We start from the raw sequence: 22,291 nt of genomic DNA on the forward strand, positions 1-22,291 counted from the left end.
TTCTTTAAGAACATTCATTAAAAAAATCAACCAAAATCCAGCAAATTTCACTGGATTTTGTTTGATTTTTTTATGAATGTTCTTAAAGAAACTTTTTTTTTAAACATTTCTTTTTTTCCACCAAAAAATGTTCAAAGATTTCCCAAAAATGTTAAAAATGTGGACATCAGAAGTTCACAGTGAAAATATATATATATTTTTTCCATATTTTCAACCTTTAAAACGGGTCAGTTTGACCTGCAGGACGACACGAGGGTTATTGTGTTACCTTGACATGTAGCATCCACCTAAACACAGCTGCAGCACTCCTACCCAACACCAGCAGACTCACAACATCACAAAAAACTGCTGAGGAACAAGGTGAGGTGTTGATCCGGCCTCCAAACTTCCAAGATCCCAATCTGATGGAGCATCTTCGAGGTGCACCAGAATCCAAACCCAAAGGACTTAAAGATGCCAGCGACACCTTCAGAGGTTCTGGGTTCTGATTGGTCAGAGAAGCTTTGGCGAACACACAATATTAGAAATTTGGTTCGAATATTGTGGCTGATCAGTGTGTAAAATTACACAAAAATGACCAGTAGATTAATTGAATAGTCAATCAACTCAAAATTAAAGAGGAATTTTGATAATCAGTAAGTTAATCACATCTTTTATCAAGCAAAAGCAGGAAAAAAAAATCATATATTCAAAAACAGTACGGACACGTTGGATTTACTAAAAACAGCTTAAAAAAATAAGAAAAATTAAAGCATTTCAGAGATCAAATGTGCAATAATTTTAATAAAATAATTAATAATTAGAATTTGTAATTATTAAAATGAATTTTAAAACATATATATTACAAAATTTAAAAATTTGGAAAAGCAAAATTTGATTAAAATTAAATGAATAAAGGTGCAGATAAGTTTACTAAAAACTATTTTAATAAATGCCAAAGTTTTGCTGGTTTTAGCTTCTTAAAAAGGAGGATTTCTTGCTTTTTTATGTTTTATATTTATATAAATTACCTGCTCTTGACTTCTAACTCTGAGTGACAACTTAATTTTAAATCTTAATTTAAAATATTTTTTTTTAAATAATATTTGAACCTGACTAATTACTGGCTGAATAAATGATCAGTATGTTAACAACTAAATGTCAAATGCATTAATAAATCATTGTAATCTGCAGGTCAAAAAAGAGACTGAAAATGACAAAAAAATGAGACAAAAAACAACAAAAAGAATAGAAATCATTTCAAAAAATGATACAAAAAACAAAGTGATTGAAAATGAGCTAAAAAAAACAACAGGGAGAGATTGAAAATGACCAAAAAAGAAAAAAACAACAAGAAGAGATTGAAAATGATATGAATGATAAATCATTGTTATCTGCAGGTCTGATGCAAAATCAGCTGCTCCCTTTTACAAAGCAGCATTTGGAAACAATCACCGGAATGAATCCAACTAAACAGAGTCCTCCACCAGCCGCTAGCTTTCATCTCCGCTGCTTCACTTTCTCTGCACTAAACCTGCCTCCTGTATGCTTTGAGTCTTTTCTGCCCTGAGTTTGAAAGCTAATATCTGCTGATGATGTTCGGGTTTGCCTGCAGGTCGGCATTCCTCCCAGGAAACCACTGCAGCCCTGCTCTGTCGGGGTCACGGCCTCCAACAGAAAACAGTAAAAAAACTGAAAAGTGAAACAGCAGCTCTCCTATCTGCAGTCTGACTGATTACGCTGCTGCTGATGGCCTGGTTTCCTTCTCTGAGGCCTCCGGCAGCGAGCAGGAATGTGTTTTCACAGGTTAAATGCCTTCCTGCTATTGTGCCGCAGTAAACTGTGGATGTGGAGTGTTTTCACTGGAGATCAGCTTCCTCTGAATGAAACGCTTCCCCTTTTTCAGAGCACGTTTGTTTCTGCACCACCTAAAAGTTTTCCCACACAGACCGAGCAGACAGGTGAAGCTGTAAAAGCTCAGGACAAAGGGCTCATTGGAGGGTCCCGTTACACCTGAACAACCTGGGAGGAGCCACGGTCAGGCTGCAGGATCAGTTCATCTGCAGAATAATAATCATAATAATAATAATAATAACTTTATTTATACAACACCCTTAAGAACAGCATTCACAAAGTGCTTTGAAGTTAAAACATGCAACACAATCAAACAAGACATAGGAGACAAGTCAGAGCAGTCAATTCAAATAAATAGTAAAAATGGCAATAAATTAAAGGAATAATTAGCTAGATTCATATCACACACGGTAACGAGGCAGTTTAAAAATTAAAGAATAAGATTGAGGGTTAAAAGTTAGAGATTAAAAATCCAAAAAACTAGAAAAGCACTCAGAGAGCGGAGTCCTCCTCCAAGGCTGCTCAGTTGATCTATTATTTCCGATGGATGAAATCTTTAATAAACAATTACCTTGCGCTGAGCACAGGCATATGTTATGCATGTGCATGTTATGTATGGATACTGCGTGTAAATTACTCTTATAAAGGTCTGTTGATCAGTTCATCACTTTTGGCAAGCCCTTGTTTTACTAGTGTTAAAATAACCGTTCCCCTCCATGCTTTTATTTTGAAGGCGCATTTTTTTTAATGTTATGGACTTTTATTTTGTCACCATTTCAGTGGCACAGGAAGTGTTTATTTAAGAAGCGGTTTCTTGACATGACGAAGACGCTGCCAAAAAGTCTGAAAATTCACGTAAAGATGAAAGAAAACGGTTCCATGCTGTTGCTGTCTAGCAAAGGATGTGTCTGAACTTAGAAGCAGCTGGAATGGAGACAAGCTCTGACGGTGTTTCCTGAAGAAAGGAGTGAAGGACAGAAAGGTGAATTTGTGTTCAAAATAAGGCTGACGGCTGAACGTAAATAAAGGCTTTGTGAAACATCAGGAGCTTCACCATTGTCTGGCTGGGATTTGCTACATGCGTGACCTAAATATGTAGCGGGACTCAGAAACAGCCCACAGTTTAATCAGTTGTTCAATCATGTGATCGTCAGCAGGTAACTGGCACAGTGTTCACTTGTTGTCATGGTTACAGTAACGCCATGCCAGCAGCTATATCTGGCAACGGGACATCCTTAACAAATCCATGGATCCAGACTATAAGCCGCATCACTGTGGAAATTTAATGAGGTGGTCCTTGTGTCATTTCTGACCTTCCCTGAAAATTTCATCCAAATCCATTGGTCTGTTTTTGAGTAACGTTTCTGACAGACAGACAGACAAACCAATGCCAGTCGTCACATAACTCCACCATGTTCCGTGGCGGAGTAAATATTCACTGTAAATCATCCGTTCAATCCGTTAGTCTGTTTTTGAGTAATGTTTCACACAGACAGACAGACAGATTCACAGACAAACCAGTCATCACATAACTCCACCATTCCTTGACGGAGTGATTAGAGAATTAAAGAATTAGAGAGTCGACATCACACCAAAGAACCAGGCAGCTAAAAGCATAAAACGATGAACATCTAAAACAAACAGGACAGAATACAGAATAAAACACTAAAACTAAATAAAATGAAAAGAAAACTTCACATAAAAGCAGGTCTATAAAAGTGGGTTTCAGAAGTGATTTAAAAGAACTCTGCAGGCCTGATCTCCCCAGGTAAAGGGGGTCCTGATGGAGAACGCTCAGTCACCCTAAGATTTAAGCCTCGACTTTGGAACGACCTGAAGGGATCCACCTGAGTTTTATATGGGGTCAGCAGATCACAAATATAGCTTGAGGCAAAACCCTGGTGAGCTTTAAAAGTGATCAGTAAAATCTTAAAATCGATACTGAAACAAACAGGGACCACGAGAAGGGAAGCCAAAATAGGAAGGATGTGATGTCGTCCGTTAAAACCGGTAAGAAGCTGAGCTGCTGGAGGAGTTGAAGGCGACAGGGGAGCTTTACGGGAATGCCAGAAAGGAGGGAGTTACAGTAATAGAGATGCGAGAAGATGAGTACAAATTTTTCCAGGTCTGGATATCAGAGCATTGGCTTAATCTTGAAGATTGTTGTGATTTGGAGGAAGCACGACTGGATATTTTTTTTGATGTGGGGAGCGAAACGGAGGTCAGAGTCAAATAAAACGTCATAGTTTCTGGCAATGAGCTTTAGGTTGGTGGATAATGGACTGAGGTTACTGGCGGTGAGACTGCTGTGTAGGTTTGGAGGGTTAAAAGGTAATACTTCATGTTTTGATTTGTTTAGTTCAAGAAGGTTTTTAGCCATCCAAAGGCTATTGTCATTGAGACTCTCAGCGGAAGGTATATCTGTGTGTCATCTGCATAAAAATAAAAGGATATATTGTGGCATTGGATTAAAAGACCAAAGGGGAGTAAATAAATAGAAAAGAAAATTGGGCCTAAAATTGAACCTTGCGGTACACCACAGGTAATGGGGGCTGAAGAGGAGGAATGTTACCATGGTGACCAAGTAGGTTCTGTCTTAGAGATAGGAGTAAAACCAATCAAGTGCAGTATCCCTGATGCCAACCCAAGTTCTAAGACGTTCGTCTGCTCTACAGTGTCGAAACCAAAGAATAAAGTCAAACAATGCATAGTTTTTTTTGTTTTGTTTGCTAGAGTTTATGGAATGTGCTGAGATACGTCTGCCTCCTCGTACAGTGAACGTACTACGATGTGTTTGCTCAGATAAGTTTGAGATATAAATGTTGACCCACGCTTTCTCTCTGTTTTCTGTCATTCTGCAGCCCGTCTCCGAGGCTCACTACTGGTATTATGTCCTGGAAATGAGCTTTTATTTGTCGCTGCTTCTGTGTGTTTCTGTGGACGTCAAGAGGAAAGTGAGTACGAGCTGCCAACGCCCAAAACTCCTGATAGTTTGTGCATCTGCATCTGTTCACTATGACTCAAATGGTCAAAACCAAATGTCCACCACGTTTGTTTTCCTTGCACAGTGTGTAATCCAAATGTTGTTTTTCTCACGCACGATTACTCTTAATACGGATTTTGCTCTGGATTATCTGCTGTTACATCATAACTTGTTGGACTTTGCATTTGCTCTCGTTTTCAAACTGCAGGATTTAAGATCTTCAGGCTGTGAAATTCACTGAAATAAAACAGCAGCAGAGGAGCAAAAACAAACTTCCAAATGTGCTCTAAAGTTATCAGTACTTAGCTGTAATTTAGTGCATAAAATGACAATAACTGGAAAAGCACTCAGAGAGTGCAGTCCTCCTCCAAGGCTGCTCAGTCGTTCTGTCATTTCCGACGGCTGAAATCTTGGAAGATATTGTGGCAGAAATCATGGCACTATAGGATGTGGCCATGTGCACAGGCATATGTATGTACGGATACCGAATCACGTGACCTAAATATGTAGCGGGCGGCAGGAATTAATGGGACTCAGAAACACCCCCACAATTTAATCAGTTGTTCCTTGGATCATTTCTGACAGATAAGTCCTGATAAGTCCTCAGCAGTGGATTTGTAGTAGGATCACAGTCATGTGATCGTCTGCAGGCAGCTGACGTAGCGTTCACTTGTCATGGTTGCAGTGATGCCGTGCCGCAGAAATTTAGCAAAAATAGGCTCTTTACAGAGCCATTTTCAAGATAGTTCTTTGTAAACCCACCTTTTTCTTTTTGATAACGGCACTTAATAAGTAATTTCTGCACGAAAAAAGTCAAATTTGCAGAGTTTCTGGGTTCTTTATCTTAGAATAGATCTAATATTTATGGCTCTGGATTGTTGGTCAGACAGACAACATGTGACAAGATGCCAACTTTGGATTTTTGAAACTTTAATGAGCATTTCTCACTGTTTTCTGCTGTTTTAAAGACCAAATGATTGATTAACAATGAAAATAACTGCAGCTCTAATTTCATGCTGTTATCTCCACCAAACCAAAGAACAAAAAATGACAGAAAAGCACTCAGAGCGCTGTACTCCACCAAGGCTGCTCAGTACTCCACCAAGGCTGCTCAGTACTCCGCCAAGGCTGCTCAGTCATTGTATCATTTCTGACGGATGAAATCTTTAAATAAACAAGTCGTTGTCCTCAGCGGTGGATTTGTAGTAAGATCACAATCATGTGATCATGTAGTGTTCACTTGTTGTCATGGTTACAGTGACGCTGTGCCGCTATCTGGCAATGATACAGAAATCTTTAACAAATCCGTGGATCCAGACTATAAGCTGCATCACTGCCAAAATCTAATCACTTGGTCCTTGTGTCTGTACTTCTTCCTCATGCTGTGTGGCCTGTGTGTGTTCCAGGATTTCAAGGAGCAGGTCATTCATCACATTGCAACCCTCTTCCTCATCGGTTTCTCCTACTGCGGCAACTACGTGAGGGTGGGAACGCTGGTGATGCTGGTGCATGACTCCTCCGACTTCCTCCTGGAGGTAAAATACTAAACCTGAGTGCAGACGCCGGTTCATTCATTCATCACACAGTTTCTTTCCTTCCTCGTTTCGTTGTTGTGAATATACGCTCACTGGCCACTTTATTAGGTACATTGATACACAAATAGCTAATCAGCCAATCACGTGGCAGCAACTCAATGCATTTATTCATGTAGACGTGGTCAAGACAAGAATTTTTCTGCTGAATTTTTGGATTTTTTTTCAGTCAAGGAAACTATTTTTTGGTGCCCATAAATGAAGACAACAGGAGGGTTAAGAGATTCTTGTTGAGTATTTCACAAACTGCTGATCTGCTGGGATTTTCACCAACAACCATCTCTAGGGTTTACAGAGAACGGTCCCAAAAAGAGAAATTATCCAGAGAGCTGTGTGGACCAAAATGCCTTGTTGATGTGAAGGTCAGAGGAGAACGGACAGACTGCTTGGAGATGACAGAAAGACAACAGGAACTCAAATAACCACTGGTTCCAAGGAAGGAATGCATAATGACCACAGTGGACCATCTTCTGATGCTACTTCCAGCAGGATAATGCTCCACGTCACAAAGCTCAGATCATGTCTAACTGGTTTCTAGAACCTGACAATGAGTTCTCTGTCCTCCAACGGCCTCCACAGTCACCAGATCTCCATCCAGTAGAACCTTTAGATGTGGAGGAACTGGGGACTGGATCATGGATGTTCAGCCGACAAATCTGCAGCAGCTGCGTGACGCTATCATGTCAATATGGACCAAAACCTCTGAGGAACGTTTCCAACACCTTGTTGAAAGTAAAGAATTAACCCTCTTGTTGTCTTCATTTACAGGAACCAAAAAATATTGTGTCCTTGTCTGAAAAAATCAAAACATTCAGCAAAAAAAATACACAGAAAAATCCAATAATTTCTGAAAAGTTTCCCTAAAATGTTTTATTTTTTAAAAATCCCCCAAATTTGGCAAGAAAATTCTTGGAAATATTTTCAAAAAATGAGTAAGAATCTTCCAAAAAAATCCTAAAAATATCTAAAGTGATTCCATATATATCAGTAAAACTTCTAATATTTTCTTTAAGAACATTCACAAAAAAATCAACCAAAATCCAGCAAAATTCACTGGATTTTCGTTGATTTTTTTGTGAATGTTCTTAAGCAGCATTTTTAAAATTTCTTTTTTTCCACCAAAAAATGTTCAAAGATTTCCCAAAAATGTTGAAAATGTGGACATCAGAAGTTTCACAGTGAAAATATATATATTTATTTTTTTTCACATTTTCAAACTTTAAAACGGGTCAATTTTGACCCACAGGACGACATGAGGGTTAAAGCAGTTCTCCAAGGAGTCCAACCTTTTACCAGCAAGGTGTTCCTAATAAAGTGGCCGGTGAGTGTTTATGTGCAGGAACAAAGAGGCAGCAGGTTTGGAGTAGAGACAAGAAGGAAACACAGAATGCATCTTTAAAATGCAGGAAAGTGGAGTAAATTTGGCTTAAAGGTCACAGAGAACTTGAATGCAGCCTTTGTTTAGATAGATTTTTGTGCAGAAGTTTCCTGATCCTCCACCTGAACACCTAACCTCATGTTCACTCCACAGTGGGCAAAGAACATTATGGCCTTGGGTGGAAATACAAATTCCCCTTGCAGCTGTAAAGGTTTTCTACCTGCCTGTTCCACGGCGAGACAATAGCTTCATTGTTTTTATGAGGCTGACTTTCCCCGAGTGTCACGTTTCGCTGATAAAATCTGAAAATCAAGATCTGGAAACACGCAGCGTTCGTCACCTGATGTCAGGCGTGACCGGGTGCCGTCTGATAGAGATCATCATGTCGGGCGTTTCTTCAGGTTAGACGGGAAGAAACAGATGAAATACACGTGAAGTTTGACGTGTTTCAGGTGAAAGTCCGAGTAAAGGTTAAATATGAACATTGTGGGAGCTGAGTGACCGTCTGGAAACGACTGATTTTTAATGGAATATCTCCAAACACTGGAAAAAATACCCCTCTCTAAACAAGAAAAAAAAACTTATTTCAAGGAACTTTTACCTTGAAATAAGTGAAAAATCTGCCAATAGAACAAGTGAAAAACAACTTGGTAAGATTTCTTGAAATAAGATATGATATTTAGAATATTGAGATCTTAAAATTAGCTGAGAAAATTTATTTTAAGCTCTATTTTACCAGGATTGTCAAGCTTAGGTGTCTTAAAATAAGTCAGATATGATAAAAAAAAAAAAAAAAAATAATAATAATAATAATAATAATAAGTTTTTCAGTCAAAAATAGATTTTCGGTTTCATGTAACGTCCTAGTTTGAGATGTATTAACCCTCCTGTTGTCTTCATTTACGGGCACCAAAAAATATTGTTTCCTTGAAAAACATCCAAAAATTCAGCAAAAAAATTCCCCAAATTTCAGAAAATTGTCAAAACCTTCAGGAAGAAAATTCCAATAATTCCTTAAAAGTTTCCCTTAAAGTTTTCTTTAAAAAAAAAAAAAAAAAAATCCCCCAATATTGGCAAGAAAATTCTTGTAAATATTTGCAAAAAATGAGTAAAAATCTTCCAAAAAATCCTAAAAATATCTAAAGTGATTCCATATATATCAGGAAAACTTCTAATATTTTAAGAACATTCACAAAATAATCAACCAAAATCCAGCGAAATTCACTGGATTTTGGTTGATTTTTTTGTGAATGTTCTTAAGAAACATTTTTAACATTTCTTTTTTTCCACCAAAAAATGCAATACAATACAATACAATAACTTTATTAATCCATGAAGGGAAATTCAATTGTCTGGTCTCATATGTTTACTTTTGAATTAAATAGTCTGATTGCTGATGGTAAGAAAGATTTTCTGAATCTTTCACTCCTGCAGTGCAGAGAAAGGAGCCGTCCACCGATGTTTTGTTGTTCACTGAGGCAGATGTGAAGTAGATGATCCAGGTTTGTCAGAATGGCCTCCATCTTTCTAAGAGCCTGTCTCTCCACCTCATCCTCCAATGTGTTCAATCTGATTCCAACCACAGAGCCAGCTTTTCTATCTGTTTGTTCAAACGCCTCGCATCCTTGTTTTTTTATACTGCCTCCCCAGCAGACTGCAGCATAAAACAGGACACTTGCCACCACAGACTGATAAAACATCTGCAGCATGTTCAAAGATTTCCCAAAAATGTTGAAAATGTGGACATCAGAAGTTTCACTGTGAAAATATATTTTTCCCACATTTTCAAACTTTAAAACGGGTTAATTTGACCCACAGGACGACACGAGGATTAAACTTATTTTGAGTTTTCTTGTAAAATTCAACTCAAAACAAGATCATTTCAAGATTGTTTGACTTAACAAGATATTTAAGATGCATCATCTAAAACAAGTCCCTCCATCTTGATGAAATGTTTCTTGTTCAGTGAATTTGTCTTAAATCAAGCAGGATGAGACATTTTGACTAAAAATAAGACAAACAGACTTGGTAAGATTTGCAGTTTTTGCAGTGTGAACATACCTCTGCATGCCTGCAGCTGGGTTGTCAGAACCTTCCTGATCTCATTCACCCAAGTGGTTTTTACTTCAGCTGTAGGTGCCTGAAATGCAATGACGAAACATATTCAAGAGCACTGTGTAAAATCTTAATTCTAACCGTTGCTCACATGCTCTTCTTTTATTTACCTGAACAATATAGACCTCTTCTCTGGAGTTACACCAGATTTCAGACTTCTTGTTGTCCCCCTTTGCATTCTCAGTGATCCCCACCGCACTCATCTGTTCAATAAACAGTGAAAGGAGGTATTAATCTGTCTCACTTCATGGATAAAGACATGACAGACGAGTGCAGCGCTGCAGCTGCAGAGGTGCTCACATTCAGAGACTGCTTGAAGCTGTAGGATGGAGCTTTCTCATGGCCCTCGCCGTTCTCCTCCCTCCTCTTGCAGAACAGCAGGGCCTTCTCGTGCAGGAACAGGTGCCTCTGCATGGGCTTGAAACAGACCAGATCCTTCACCTTGGCAGGACCCTTCTTGTGCTCCGTCCACACGCTGAAGGAGCCTTGCATCAGCAACTTACCCAGTTCACTCATATTACCCTGAGAACGGAAGGAGTTAAAGGAAAAGATACAGTCAGGAAGAGTCGATCCGCCACTTCATAGACACGTTCTGAACTAGTATAATTTCTCATTTCAACACCTCAGTCTTTGCTCTGTTTAATGCATCTGTGTCCTCTGAATAATGTGTCTATATATACTTAACCCTCGAGTTTTTACTCCGTCGAGGCTCTGCCTCCTTGGAGGAGGAATAACCTAAACAACAAAAATATCTCTTTTAATAACTTCATTATAAAATGTTTGTTTATAAAAAAATTACATAAATAAAAATTGATATTCCTAAAAAAAGAACCATCAAAATTCCACCATTTATCAGACCCAGAAAAGATGAAAACAGAATGAATCTCTGGATTTTCAACTTTCTGAAGCTCCTTGAACTACTTATGTTGATTTTATGTGCCATACAGTGGAAAAAACAACTAAATTCAGGCTTTAAGTCATCAAAATCACTTTTTTCTATATGTCCCATTTTCCTTTTTTAAAATAAATTTTAAATTATAAACACATATGTCTCTTCATTGATTCAACTGTCAACCACAATTTTATTTGAATTGAAAAACTTCACTTATTGTGTCAAATATTGCTATTTGACAAAACTGCAATTAATTGTGATTAATTAATTGCAAGGCCTGTAATTAATTAGATAATTTTTTAAAATCGTGTCCCACCACTAATTTGAAAACATCACATCTGTGAGATTCCTTTGTGGTCATTTTGTGTTTTTGTTTAGTTGTTTGGTGCCTCATTGTGTGCCTTATTTCAGTGAGAGTGATCACGTTGTGTCTCTGTGGAGCCAGTTTACATGTTTCTTGTTGTTGGCTTGTGACTTTTTATGGTCTTTTGTGTGTCTTTGTGGTTGTTTTGTGTCTGCTTTTAGTTATTTTGTCTCTGTTATTATTTTGGATCTACTTGTGATCGTTTTATGTCTATTTGTGATCATTTTGTGTCATTTTGTGGAATTACATTATTGCACATTCCAGTGGCATTGCATAGATTCTTTCATAAATGGAAATATAGACATGAACATTAAATTATTATCTGTATCACACAGATTTTATTCAAGTAGAAAATGTACCTATGTAGCATAAGATTTAAATACAATACAATATAAATTACAATTCTTGGAACATTTACAAGCGGCAGCACCTGAAAATGATTCAACTTCAGCTTATTTTTCTTCAAAAACATGAAAATCCTAAAATTAAAAATATCATCCACATGTGCAGAAATATGATTGATTTTTTTTTTATTTGATGTTTTTTTTGTTTATTTTTTGATAGCGGGGGAAAGGAAAGGAAAGAAAGAAAGGAAAGGAAAGGAAAGGAAAGGAAAGGAAAGAAAGTAAAAAAGGAAAGGAAAGGAAAGGAAAGAAAGGAAACAAGGAAGGCAAGGCAAGGAAAGTGGGAATAGAGGGTATGAGGGTGAAGAGGAAGGAGGCAGAAGGGGTGAGGAGGTGGAAGAGGTAGAAGGAGCTACACTGTGCTAGCATTAGCTTCCTCCATCTTGTTATCGCTCCTCCTGAACCAGCTCCAGAAGCTCTTTTTTTTCTTCTTCTTCTTCACTGCTGGTTCTTTTATCTCCTCCTCTTCATCAGTCTGTGTTTCTGTGCTCCTTGCATTTCTGAAGCGCTCAAAGAGACTCCTTTTCTTCCTTTTGAGACAGTACGTCACCAGCGCCTTATTATTAGCTCGCACCAGTTTGACAGTCTCCTGGAGGTCGTTGTTCAAGGCCTGCGTCTGTTTTTGTTGCTCCTGCAGCTCCGTAATATTAGCTTGCAGCTGCTGGACTTTCTGCTGCAGGTCGGCGTTCAAGGAGTCTGTCTCTTTTTGATGCTTCGGCACAGTTTGCCGCTCGGCCATCCAGCTTGGTTCTTGCTGCTGGATCTCACCGTTGGTCTGCAGCAGCTGATCCTTGACATCCAAGAGCTTTGCTGAGAGACTCTGGTTGCTGCGTTCAAGTTGACAAATGTCCTGGTCCCTGAAAGATATTTGTCTTTCCAGGAAGTCCAGGCTGTCGAGCGTCTGCTCGTTGATCAAGGATTCTTCTGCCAGCTTTTCCTCCAGACTCCTGATCTGGCTCAAGTTCTTCTCATTCTGGTCTGTCAGCTGCGTCTTCTCTGCCTGGAGCTTTGCCATCTCCTCCTCCATGTGACTGATGCGCTCTTGCAGAGGGTTGATGTTCTCCTCTTGCATCTGTCTCATGTTCTCCTCCAGCTCTCTGTTCTTTGCTGCCAGCTTGCTGTTTTCTAACAGCAGTGTGGCGTTTGAGTTTTGCAGGACTTGCACCTGCTCCTTCAGGGCCTCCTTATCTTCTCCGGCTCGCTCTTTCTCCAGGTTTGTGTAAAAGCGCAGCATGGCAAAGAGGCCTTCGTTCTCTGTTTCAAGTTTCTTCACCTCAGCCTCTCTGCGGCTCAGCTGCTCATGAACGTCACCTTCATCCTCCATGAAGTCGTCGTCCCAATTAATGTCCGGTGAGGAGGCCTCGCAGTCGAGTGTCACCTTGTGTTCAAATTCACTGTTCTCAGCCATTGTTGTGTAATCCGATGTGGTGGTTACAGAAATAGACAAGTGGTAAAAACCACCGGGCTGCTGTGGTTGTCGCTTGTCGTACGTTGCAGGTCGTTGGAAAAAAACCAGTGGCTTCTCTGACTGTTGCAAAGTAATGAAAAATGTTCCAACCTGTCCTAGATTTAAGAACTTTCTGAGATCAACTGTGACATCATAAGTGATCATGAGTGAAATCCTCAGTGACATCACCAGTGTGTGACACACACACACACACACACAAACAGACACACACACACACACACACACACACACACACTCACACACACACAGACACACACACAGACACACTCACACACACACAGTTTCAACCGTCGAGTCGTTTCTTAACAACATTCACAAAAAAAATCGACCAAAATCCAGTGAATTTTGGTTGATTTTTATGTGAATGTTCTTAAAGAAAATATTAGAAGTTATACTGATATATATGGAATCACTTTAGATATTTTTAGGATTTTTTTGGAAGATTTTTACTAATTTTTTGAAAATATTTACAAGAATTTTCTTGCCAAATTTGGGGGATTTTTTTAAATAAAGCTTTTAAGGGAAACTTTTAAGGAACTATTGGAATTTTCTTCCTAAAGGTTTTGCAAATTTTCAGAAATGTAAGGAATTTTTTGGATTTTTTTCAGACGAGGAAACAATATTTTTTGGTGCCCGTAAATGAAGACAACAGGAGGGTTAATACATCTCAAACTGGGAAGTTCATGAAAGCAAAAATCTATTTTTGAGTGAAAAACTGTTTTGTTTTTTTTGGTTTTTTTTAGCATATCTGTCTTATTTTAAGACGCCTCAGTTTGACAATCCTGGTAAATTAGAGCTTAAAACAAGTTTTCCAAGATAATTGTGAGATCTCAAGATTCTAGATATCAGATCTTATTTCAAGAAATCTTACCAGGCCATTTTTCACTTGTTCTATTGGCAGATTTTTTCACTTATTTCAAGGTAAAAGTTCCTTGAAACAAGTTTTTTTTTCTTGTTTTGAGAGGGGCATTTTTTCTGGTGTATAGGGGTACAGAGGAACATTTCCAGCAACCATCACTCCTGTGTTCTAATGCTACATTGTGTTAGCTAATGGTGTTGAAAGGCTCATTGATGATTAGAAAACCCTTGTGCAGTTATGTTAGCACATGGATAAAAGTGGGAGTTTTCATGGAAAACATGGAATTATCTGGGTGACCCCAGACTTTTGAACTTAGTGTATACTTATGGACCATCTTTTTCTGTCTCACTGTAGCAACATCACAAGGTAAAGGTTTTTTTTTTTTTTTTTTTAATTTTCCAGAAATATGATGCACAAATGGTCTATTTTCAGTGTCAGTAATAACTAAAAGTGACTTTTTCCTCCTTTTTCTCGCTAAAGTCTGCGAAGATGTTCCACTACGCCGTGTGGACGAGGACGTGCGACTCGCTGTTCATCGTCTTCGCTCTGGTCTTCCTGGTCACGAGGCTGGTGGTGTTTCCAGGCAGGTGAGACGCTGAGGTGGAAAATAAATCTTTGTGTTCCTGCTCAACTGGTAAATCAGCTGCTTTTGTCTTAATACAGATATATTAATGATAATAGTAAACTTTATTTCTACAGCGCATTTTAAAACCGACTCTACCAGGTGATTTTTAACCCTCCTGTTGTCCTCATTTACGGGCAATAAAAAATATTGTTTCCTTGTCTGGAAAAAATCCAAAAATTCAGAAGAAAAATCCCCAAATCTCTGAAAATTTGGAAAACCTTCAGGAAAAAAAATCCAATAATTCCTTAAAGTTTCCCTTAAAAGTTTTATTTTAAAAAATCCCCCAAATTTGGCAAGAAAATTCTTGTAAATATTTTCAAAAAATGAGTAAAAATCTTCCAAAAAATCCTAAAAATATCTAAAGTGATTCCATATATATCAGTAAAACTTTTAATATTTTCTTTAAGAACATTCACATAAAAATCAACCAAAATCCAGCAAAATTCACTGGATTTTGGTTGATTGTTTTGAAAAATTTTTTTGAAATATTATCTAATATTTTTTGAAAACATTTACTAGAATTTTCTTGCCACATTTGGGGGATTTTTTTTTTTAAATAAAACTTTTAAGGGAAACTTTTAAGGAATTATTGGAATTTTCTTCCTGAACGTTTTTTTTTGCTGAATTTTTGGATTTTTTTCAGACACAGAAACAATGTTTTTTGGTGCCCGGAAATGAAGACAACAGGATGGTTAAACAGCCCCTGATTCTCTGATCTGAAGAGTTGAGGTACAGAATATGATGTTAAAAATTTGGAGATATAGAGAACAGCCACAAAAAGGAGCAATTTAAAGGAAATCAACAGAATGTTAACCTGAATTCTGTACCAGAGAGGAAGTTGGTATCATTCAATCAGGACTGGAGCTCTGAGTTCGTTCTGCTGAGTTTTGAATCATCTGCAAACCAGGGGTTTGTTGCACGTTCAGGCAGGTGAAAAGTGAGTTACAATCACATGAACAGGTGAAAATACAGGTGTGCACAAGTTCAACAATGTTTCTGGGCAGCATCAATTACATTTTGGCAATAGTTCTCATTTTAAGATGGCGGGATTGAACCAGAGTTTAGGTTTTGGTCAGAAACAGTTTCCAGGTTTCTGTCTGTTTTGTTTGCTTGAAATAGGATGGGACATGTGATCCACTCATATCATGTGACCAACATGACACCGGTCATATCAGGCTGAGAGTATGAATCATGGGAGGTTTTGTGGTGTGAAATGACATACGAGAAGCAGAAGATGTGTGGCGATATCAGGCAACAAGACCTAAGAAACTGCTGTGTCATTTATACAGGGTGTCCACAAAGTCTCTTTACAGTTTTAGGGATTTATTGCAAAGGCAGTTGATAAGATATCTTAACCAAATTTGTTTTATTGTAATCAGTGGTTGTCAAAGTTTTTTCTGCCTCATTTAACCCTCGTGTCGTCCTGCGGGTCAAATTGACCTGTTTTAAAGTTTGAAAATGTAGAAAAAATATATTTTCACAGTGAAACTTCTGATGTCCACATTTTCAACATTTTTGGGAAATCTCTGAACATTTTTAGGTGGAAAAAAAGAAATGTTAAAAATGTTTCTCAGCAAAATTCACTGGATTTTGGTTGATTTTTTGTGAATGTTCTTTACGAAAATATTAGAAGTTTTACTGATATATATGGAATCACTTTAGATATTTTTAGGATTTTTTTGGAAGATTTTTATTATTTTTTTGAAAATATTTACTAGAGTTTTCTTGCCAAATTTGGAGGATTTTTTTGAAATAAAATTTTTAAGGGAAACTTTTAAGGAATTGTTGGAATTTTCTTCCTGAAGGTTTTGCACATTTTCAAAAATTTGGAGATTTTTTTGCTGAATTTTTGGATTTTTTTCAGGCAAGGAAACAATATTTTTTGGTGCCTGTGAATGAGGACAGCAGGAGGGTTAAAACATCTCTCTATGGGCACCATTAGTTGCATGAAGCTCATCAAGACAGTACTCGATTTCTTGCCGTGTTCGCTGTAGCGTCGCCTCATCAGTGGTGCCAACGGCATCAGAAATCGTTCGCTTTAAGTCAGTAATGTCCCGTATCTATGTTCGATACACAATATCTTTAACATAACCCCATAGAAAGAAGTCCAAGGGAGTGCTGTCTGGTGAACTTGGTGGCCAAGGAACTGGCCACAAACTGGCCCATCCCCTCCAATTCACCGATCTGAGAAGCAGCCGTCTTTTAGGGTTTCATTTAACAGCACCTCTTTCACCAACAGGATGCCTGAAACACACAATCTCAATGTGATTACAAATTTTAATAAACACTGATTACAGTAAAACAAATCTGGTTAAGATATCTTATCAACTGCATTTGTAATAAATTCTTAAAATTGTAAAGAGACTTTCTGGACACCGTGTACATCATTTATTGGGATCGTGTGTGTGTGTCGGCTAATGAGTGAAGAGAAATCTCAGTGCAGAAATGTCAAACTCGGTTTAACTTTATGAAGCATAAGTATAAAGTACCTGGACTTCTGTTTTGGGTTTTTGAAGATGTTCAACCTCTGAACCAAGAATTAGACTGAGAAACTTGTGACAAATTAAAGGAAAAACCTGAACTCTTGACCGCTAAGTGAGGAGATCTGGTGGTCTGGTTTGGTTCCACTGATCCTGTTAGAGAGTCAGTTCAAAGTAGATCTTGGGGATGGAACATTTCCATCCAGAACGTCTCTTCCAGAATGATAATTCCTCCATCTATAAGGCCTGATGGCTCACTGAATGCATATAAAATCATCCAGGAGCTTTAGTGAAAGTAACTGGACACCTCTTTTTGGTTTTTATCAAATTTCATAGAATTTCCATAACCTAGTTGACTGATGATCTGCACAGACATGGAAAAAATGAGAATATTTGGTCTTCAGAACACACAGGATAGACTGGGGGCACCGTGGTAGATATTCATCTCCACCACCATCATAAAAACAACAATCGAGGGAATATCTTTTAGAAAAATGGTGTTTCATCCCTCTAATAGAGTTCAGAAACTTGTAGAATCAATGTAGTATTGTGTTGAAGCTGTTCTGGCAGCACAAACACCTCCTGAGACACTTTATGTTAGCTTTTCCTTTAATTTGTCACCTGTTCCTCCTCTAGATGGCACTAACAAGGTCATTTTTTAAGTAGAATGTCAGTATATGAACAAAAACTAAATGTTTGGAGCATTGAACCAATAGTCTTGTGTTTTCCAGAGTCATCCACACGACTCTGGTGGTTTCTCTTGAGTTCTTCCAGCCCTTCCTCGGTTACTGCTTCTTCAACGCTCTGCTGTTAGTCCAGGGTTTGGGTTCTTTTACGTTTTGACAGACAGTCCTCGGCCTTTGGAGTCACCAGATCAGAACTTAACTGAACGCATAGGACAAGCTGGGGGCACCGTGGTAGGCATTAGTGTGCACCACCATCATAGAAACAACAACTAAGGGAGTGTCTTTTAGAAAAATGATGTTTGATCCTTTTAAAAGAGTTCATAGACTTCTAGAATCAATGCAGTAGAGCTCTGAAGCTTTTCTGGCAGCATAAACACCTCCTGAGACACTTTATGTTGGCTTTTCCTTTAATTTGTCACCTGTTCGTCCACTAACAAGGTCATTTTTTGATAGTAGAAGGACTTTTTATTGTCCTTACATACCCTTAAATTAAATATTTGTTTGCTTTAAAGCTGTTTTAAGAGTTTGGAGCATTGAACCAACAATCTTGTGTTTTCCAGAGTCGTCCACACGACCCTGGTGGTTTCTCTTGAGTTCTTCCAGCCGTTCCTCGGTTACTACTTCTTCAACGCTCTGCTGTTAGTGCTGCAGGCGCTGCACGTCTTCTGGGCATATCTCATCCTGCGTATGGTCTACAAGTTCGTCTTCCTGGGAAAGGTGAGCGGACCGGATTGTTCATCCAGCAGCAGGTTGAGGAGAAGATGCAGGATTGTTCGTTATGGGGTTGTTTTTGCAGGTTGAACGCGACGAACGAAGCGATGAAGAAAGCAACGTGGACGAGGAGGAGGAGGAGGAGGAGCCTGAGGACGAAGGTGACGAGTGCAGCTGGGAGCAGAGGAAAGGTGCCATCAACTCCAAGCTGGCGTCGCTGGCCAACAACTGCGTCCTGAACAACCTGACCAACCAGAGGAACATCAGCAGCCGACTGCCCAAAGCCAGATAGTGGAGCAGCTTCAACCTTCAGGAGATTAACTGATTTCTGCCACATCCAGCACGGTCCGTCGATGATTTCAGGTCTGCATCCTGCTTCTCTTCAAAATAAGGCAAAAAAAAGCACCGATGATTGTAGATCTTCACAACCAGGTTGAGATGAGGAGGAAACGCCATCACTAATGCTGAAAATAGACATTAATCTGGCAAAACAGGGAGATTTCTCACATCTAATCGTAGTTTGTTTTGCAGATTTTGTTATTTATGCTTTTTTCTTTTCGCTGTATCATAATAACTCGTGTGTAAATAACTCATTTTCACTCATTTTTTGGTGAAAAAAAAGAAAAACTGAAGTTTTTATTCAAAATAATCATGTAATATGTGCTATAATATATTTTAAAGAGAACAAAGTGATGATTTAATTCACCCCCACAGCTTTATACACATGGACGTGCTGTGTTTGATTGTATGTAGAAGATTAATACACTGATTGTAGTGAAATCTGTTGATACAAACCACTTTTTAGACTATTTTTATGAATCGTTTATTTAACATTTTAACGTCGGAATCTGTGGCAGGAAGGAAAAAATCCCATAAAGGCGACAAAGTTGTATTTTTCTGACAGGATTCAGTTATTTGAGAATATTAACGGCGCCCCCCGGTGCATGAAGAACACCATAAACTCCTCACGTCTGACAGAATGGTGGCTTTTACGAACGACGTATTGATCCTGAAAATACACACTTATTTGTGTGTTTTTGTTTCTTTTTTTTCTACTTTAACCCTTGTGTCGTCCTGCGGGTCAAATTGACCGTTTTAAAGTTTGAAAATGTGGGGGGAAAAAAAATTCACGGTGAAACTTCTGATGTCCACATTTTCAACATTTTTAGTGGAAAAAAAGAGGTGTCAAAAGTTAAAAATGTTTCTTAAGTACATTGACAAACACTTTTTTTATGTGTATGTTCTTAAAGAAAATATTAGAAATTTTACTGATATATATGGAATCACTTTAGATATTTTTAGGATTTTTTTGAAGGGTTTTACTCATTTTTTGAAAATATTTACAAGAATTTTCTTGCCAAATTTGGGGGATATTTTTTAAAATAAAACTTTTAAGGGAAACTTTTAAGGAATTATTGGAATTTTCTTCCTGAAGGTTTTGCACATTTTCAGAAATTTGGTGAATTTTTTTTGCTGAATTTTTGGATTTTTTTCAGACAAGGAAACAATATTTTTTGGTGTCTGTAAATGAGGACAACAGGAGGGTTAAGAGATCAAGGCAGCATAATTTCTCAGCGAGGTTTCCTTTGAGGTTTTTCTCCACCGGACTTTTGTTTTGTGCCTTGGCTGTAGTTTTTATACTCGATGTTAGATTTACTTTCACTGGACAAACACTTGGGAAAGGCCTTACTGTGACTTGTGTATATGTTTCTGAATGGATAAGCCATGAAAATGGGCATTAGGGAGAAATTTTAGGTAGATTAGATGGATTATTTACAAATGCTTTATGTCTCAGATGAAGAATAAAGTCTCAGAGAGCAGACGGTGGTGGAATATTTTGATAAAACTGTGCAGAGCTCCAGTGCTTTACTAGGAATACGAGGTAACAGTGAAATACATGCAGGTGTCTGAACTGCTGCTGGACTCCACATGTGTTCAACAATACAAATGTTGTTCAGAAAGCACCACAAAATACACACAATACATAATGACAGGTTAGTACTGGGTGGCTGCTGTGTTCGAAATATAATAATATGATATGTAAAGATGTGTGTGATGTGAGTAGAAACAGGATTTAAAGGCGCTGAGGTGTAAAACATTAACCCTCCTGTTGTCCTCATTTACGGGCACCAAAAAATATTGTTTCCTTGTCTGAAAAAAATCCAAAAATTCAGAAAAAAATTCCCCAAATGTCTGAAAATTTGCAAAACCTTCAGGAAGAAAATTCCAATAATTCCTTAAAAGTTTCCCTTAAAAGCTTTTTTTTTTTTTTTTTTAAATACCCCAAATTTGGCAAGAAAATTCTTGTAAATATTTTCAAAAATGAGTAAAAATCTTCAAAAAAATCCAAAAAATATCTAAAGTGATTCCATATATATCAGTAAAACTTCTAATATTTTCTTTAAGAACATTCACGTAAGAATTTTTTTATGTGAATGTTCTTAAGAAACATTTTTAACATTTCTTTTTTTCCACAAAAAATGTTCAAAGATTTCCCAAAAATATTGAAAATGTAGACATCAGAAGTTTCAGTGTGAAATTATATTTTTTCCCACATTTCCAAACTTTAAAACGGATCAGTTTTGACCCGCAGGACGACACGAGGGTTAAGTGGGATTGAAAGGCGCTGAAGTGTAAAACATTAAGTGGGATTTAAAGTGAAGTTAAAAGGGCTGATCCACTGAGTGACACTTCCAGACCCACTGGAATATAGTTTGTTTTTTAATTAATATAAAAGCAGAGAAATGTTCTGCTTCCACTAAAGTTACTCTTGACTGTTATATTCTGAGTGCACATGGATGCTTTGTTGAAAGGTTTTAATAAATTACTTCTATTGAATAAATTAACACCAATGTCTTGACTATGTGTTAATTCAATCCCCTTATAAAGAACTTTATTTTTTCATTCATTTCGCACAAATTAAGTTCTGTTTAAAGACCCCCATCTGGTGGAACATCAAGTTTTTACCTTGTGTTTTTATATGCAAGAACCTAATGAGTGAAAAACTGTTTTTAAAAAAAAAAAACTTTCAACGGTTTAAAATAGTTTATTTTTTTAACAATTTACTGTTATTTTACAGATTTTCCCTGTTTTGTTAAATAACAGATAATATCAAGGAAACTCAGAGAAAAAAAAATATGAATTTCCCTAAAAAAAAAAAAAAACGGGCAAAAACTATCAATAATGTGCCCATCAGAAATCTGTATTTTATTTTATTTTTTTTACAAACCATGACTTGGTTTTTGTTTTGTTTTTTTTCTCAACATTTGACTTCAAAATTACACTATTTTTAATGATTTTAAATCAGCAAAAACTACTGTAATTTTACTATTATTTGCTGTTTTAAAAAGAATATATTAAAGATTGAAAAATGGTAAATACGTTTTTTTTATTATTATTTTACACGCTTCTCATGTTTTGTTTGAATTACAAATCTTTAGTTTATTCATTTAATATGTTGTCTGGGGTAAAAAAGGGGCCAAAATTGTACATAATGTCCAAAACCGTAGATAATGCCACAACACAAATCTGTAATTTTACCAATAGTCACGCATTTTTTAGCTGTTATTTTTCAGATTTCCCCTGTTTTGTTCAATTCCAAATAATATCTAGTAAAATTACATAAAAAATAATTACATGATAACAGTAAAAGACAAACAAAAATAAAATAAACAAACAAAAAATGGCCAAAACTCTAAATAATGTCCACATCAAAAATCTGTATTTTTACAAATAATAATTAATTCTTTTACAATGTGTGACTATAAAATGACAGCATTTACTGTGTTTAAATCAGCAAAAAAACTACCATAATTTTACTGATATTTGCTGTTGAAAAAATGCATGAATATTAAGGATTCAAAATTGGTATTTTTTGCTTTTGGTGTTTCTGATTTTACAG

General features: G+C 37.3%; 1 protein-coding gene across 3 annotated transcripts in view; it reads left to right on the plus strand.

Annotated features, from left to right (window-relative positions):
- Nucleotides 1–21,236, plus strand: part of LOC111569286 (ceramide synthase 2-like) — a 36,535-nt gene extending 15,299 nt beyond the window's left edge. For all 3 annotated transcript variants that reach the window (XM_035948669.2, XM_023271316.3, XM_055017540.1), the window contains exons 7-11: nt 4,695–4,787; nt 6,223–6,351; nt 14,369–14,475; nt 18,240–18,396; nt 18,476–21,236. In XM_035948669.2, the coding sequence (XP_035804562.2) occupies nt 4,695–4,787; nt 6,223–6,351; nt 14,369–14,475; nt 18,240–18,396; nt 18,476–18,682 (693 nt within the window). In that variant the 3' untranslated portion in view covers nt 18,683–21,236. The remainder of the gene's footprint in view (nt 1–4,694; nt 4,788–6,222; nt 6,352–14,368; nt 14,476–18,239; nt 18,397–18,475) is intronic.
- Nucleotides 21,237–22,291: the final 1,055 nt, after the last annotated feature.

This window comes from Amphiprion ocellaris, chromosome 2 (assembly GCF_022539595.1).
Source record: "Amphiprion ocellaris isolate individual 3 ecotype Okinawa chromosome 2, ASM2253959v1, whole genome shotgun sequence".
Lineage (NCBI taxonomy): Eukaryota > Metazoa > Chordata > Actinopteri > Pomacentridae > Amphiprion > Amphiprion ocellaris.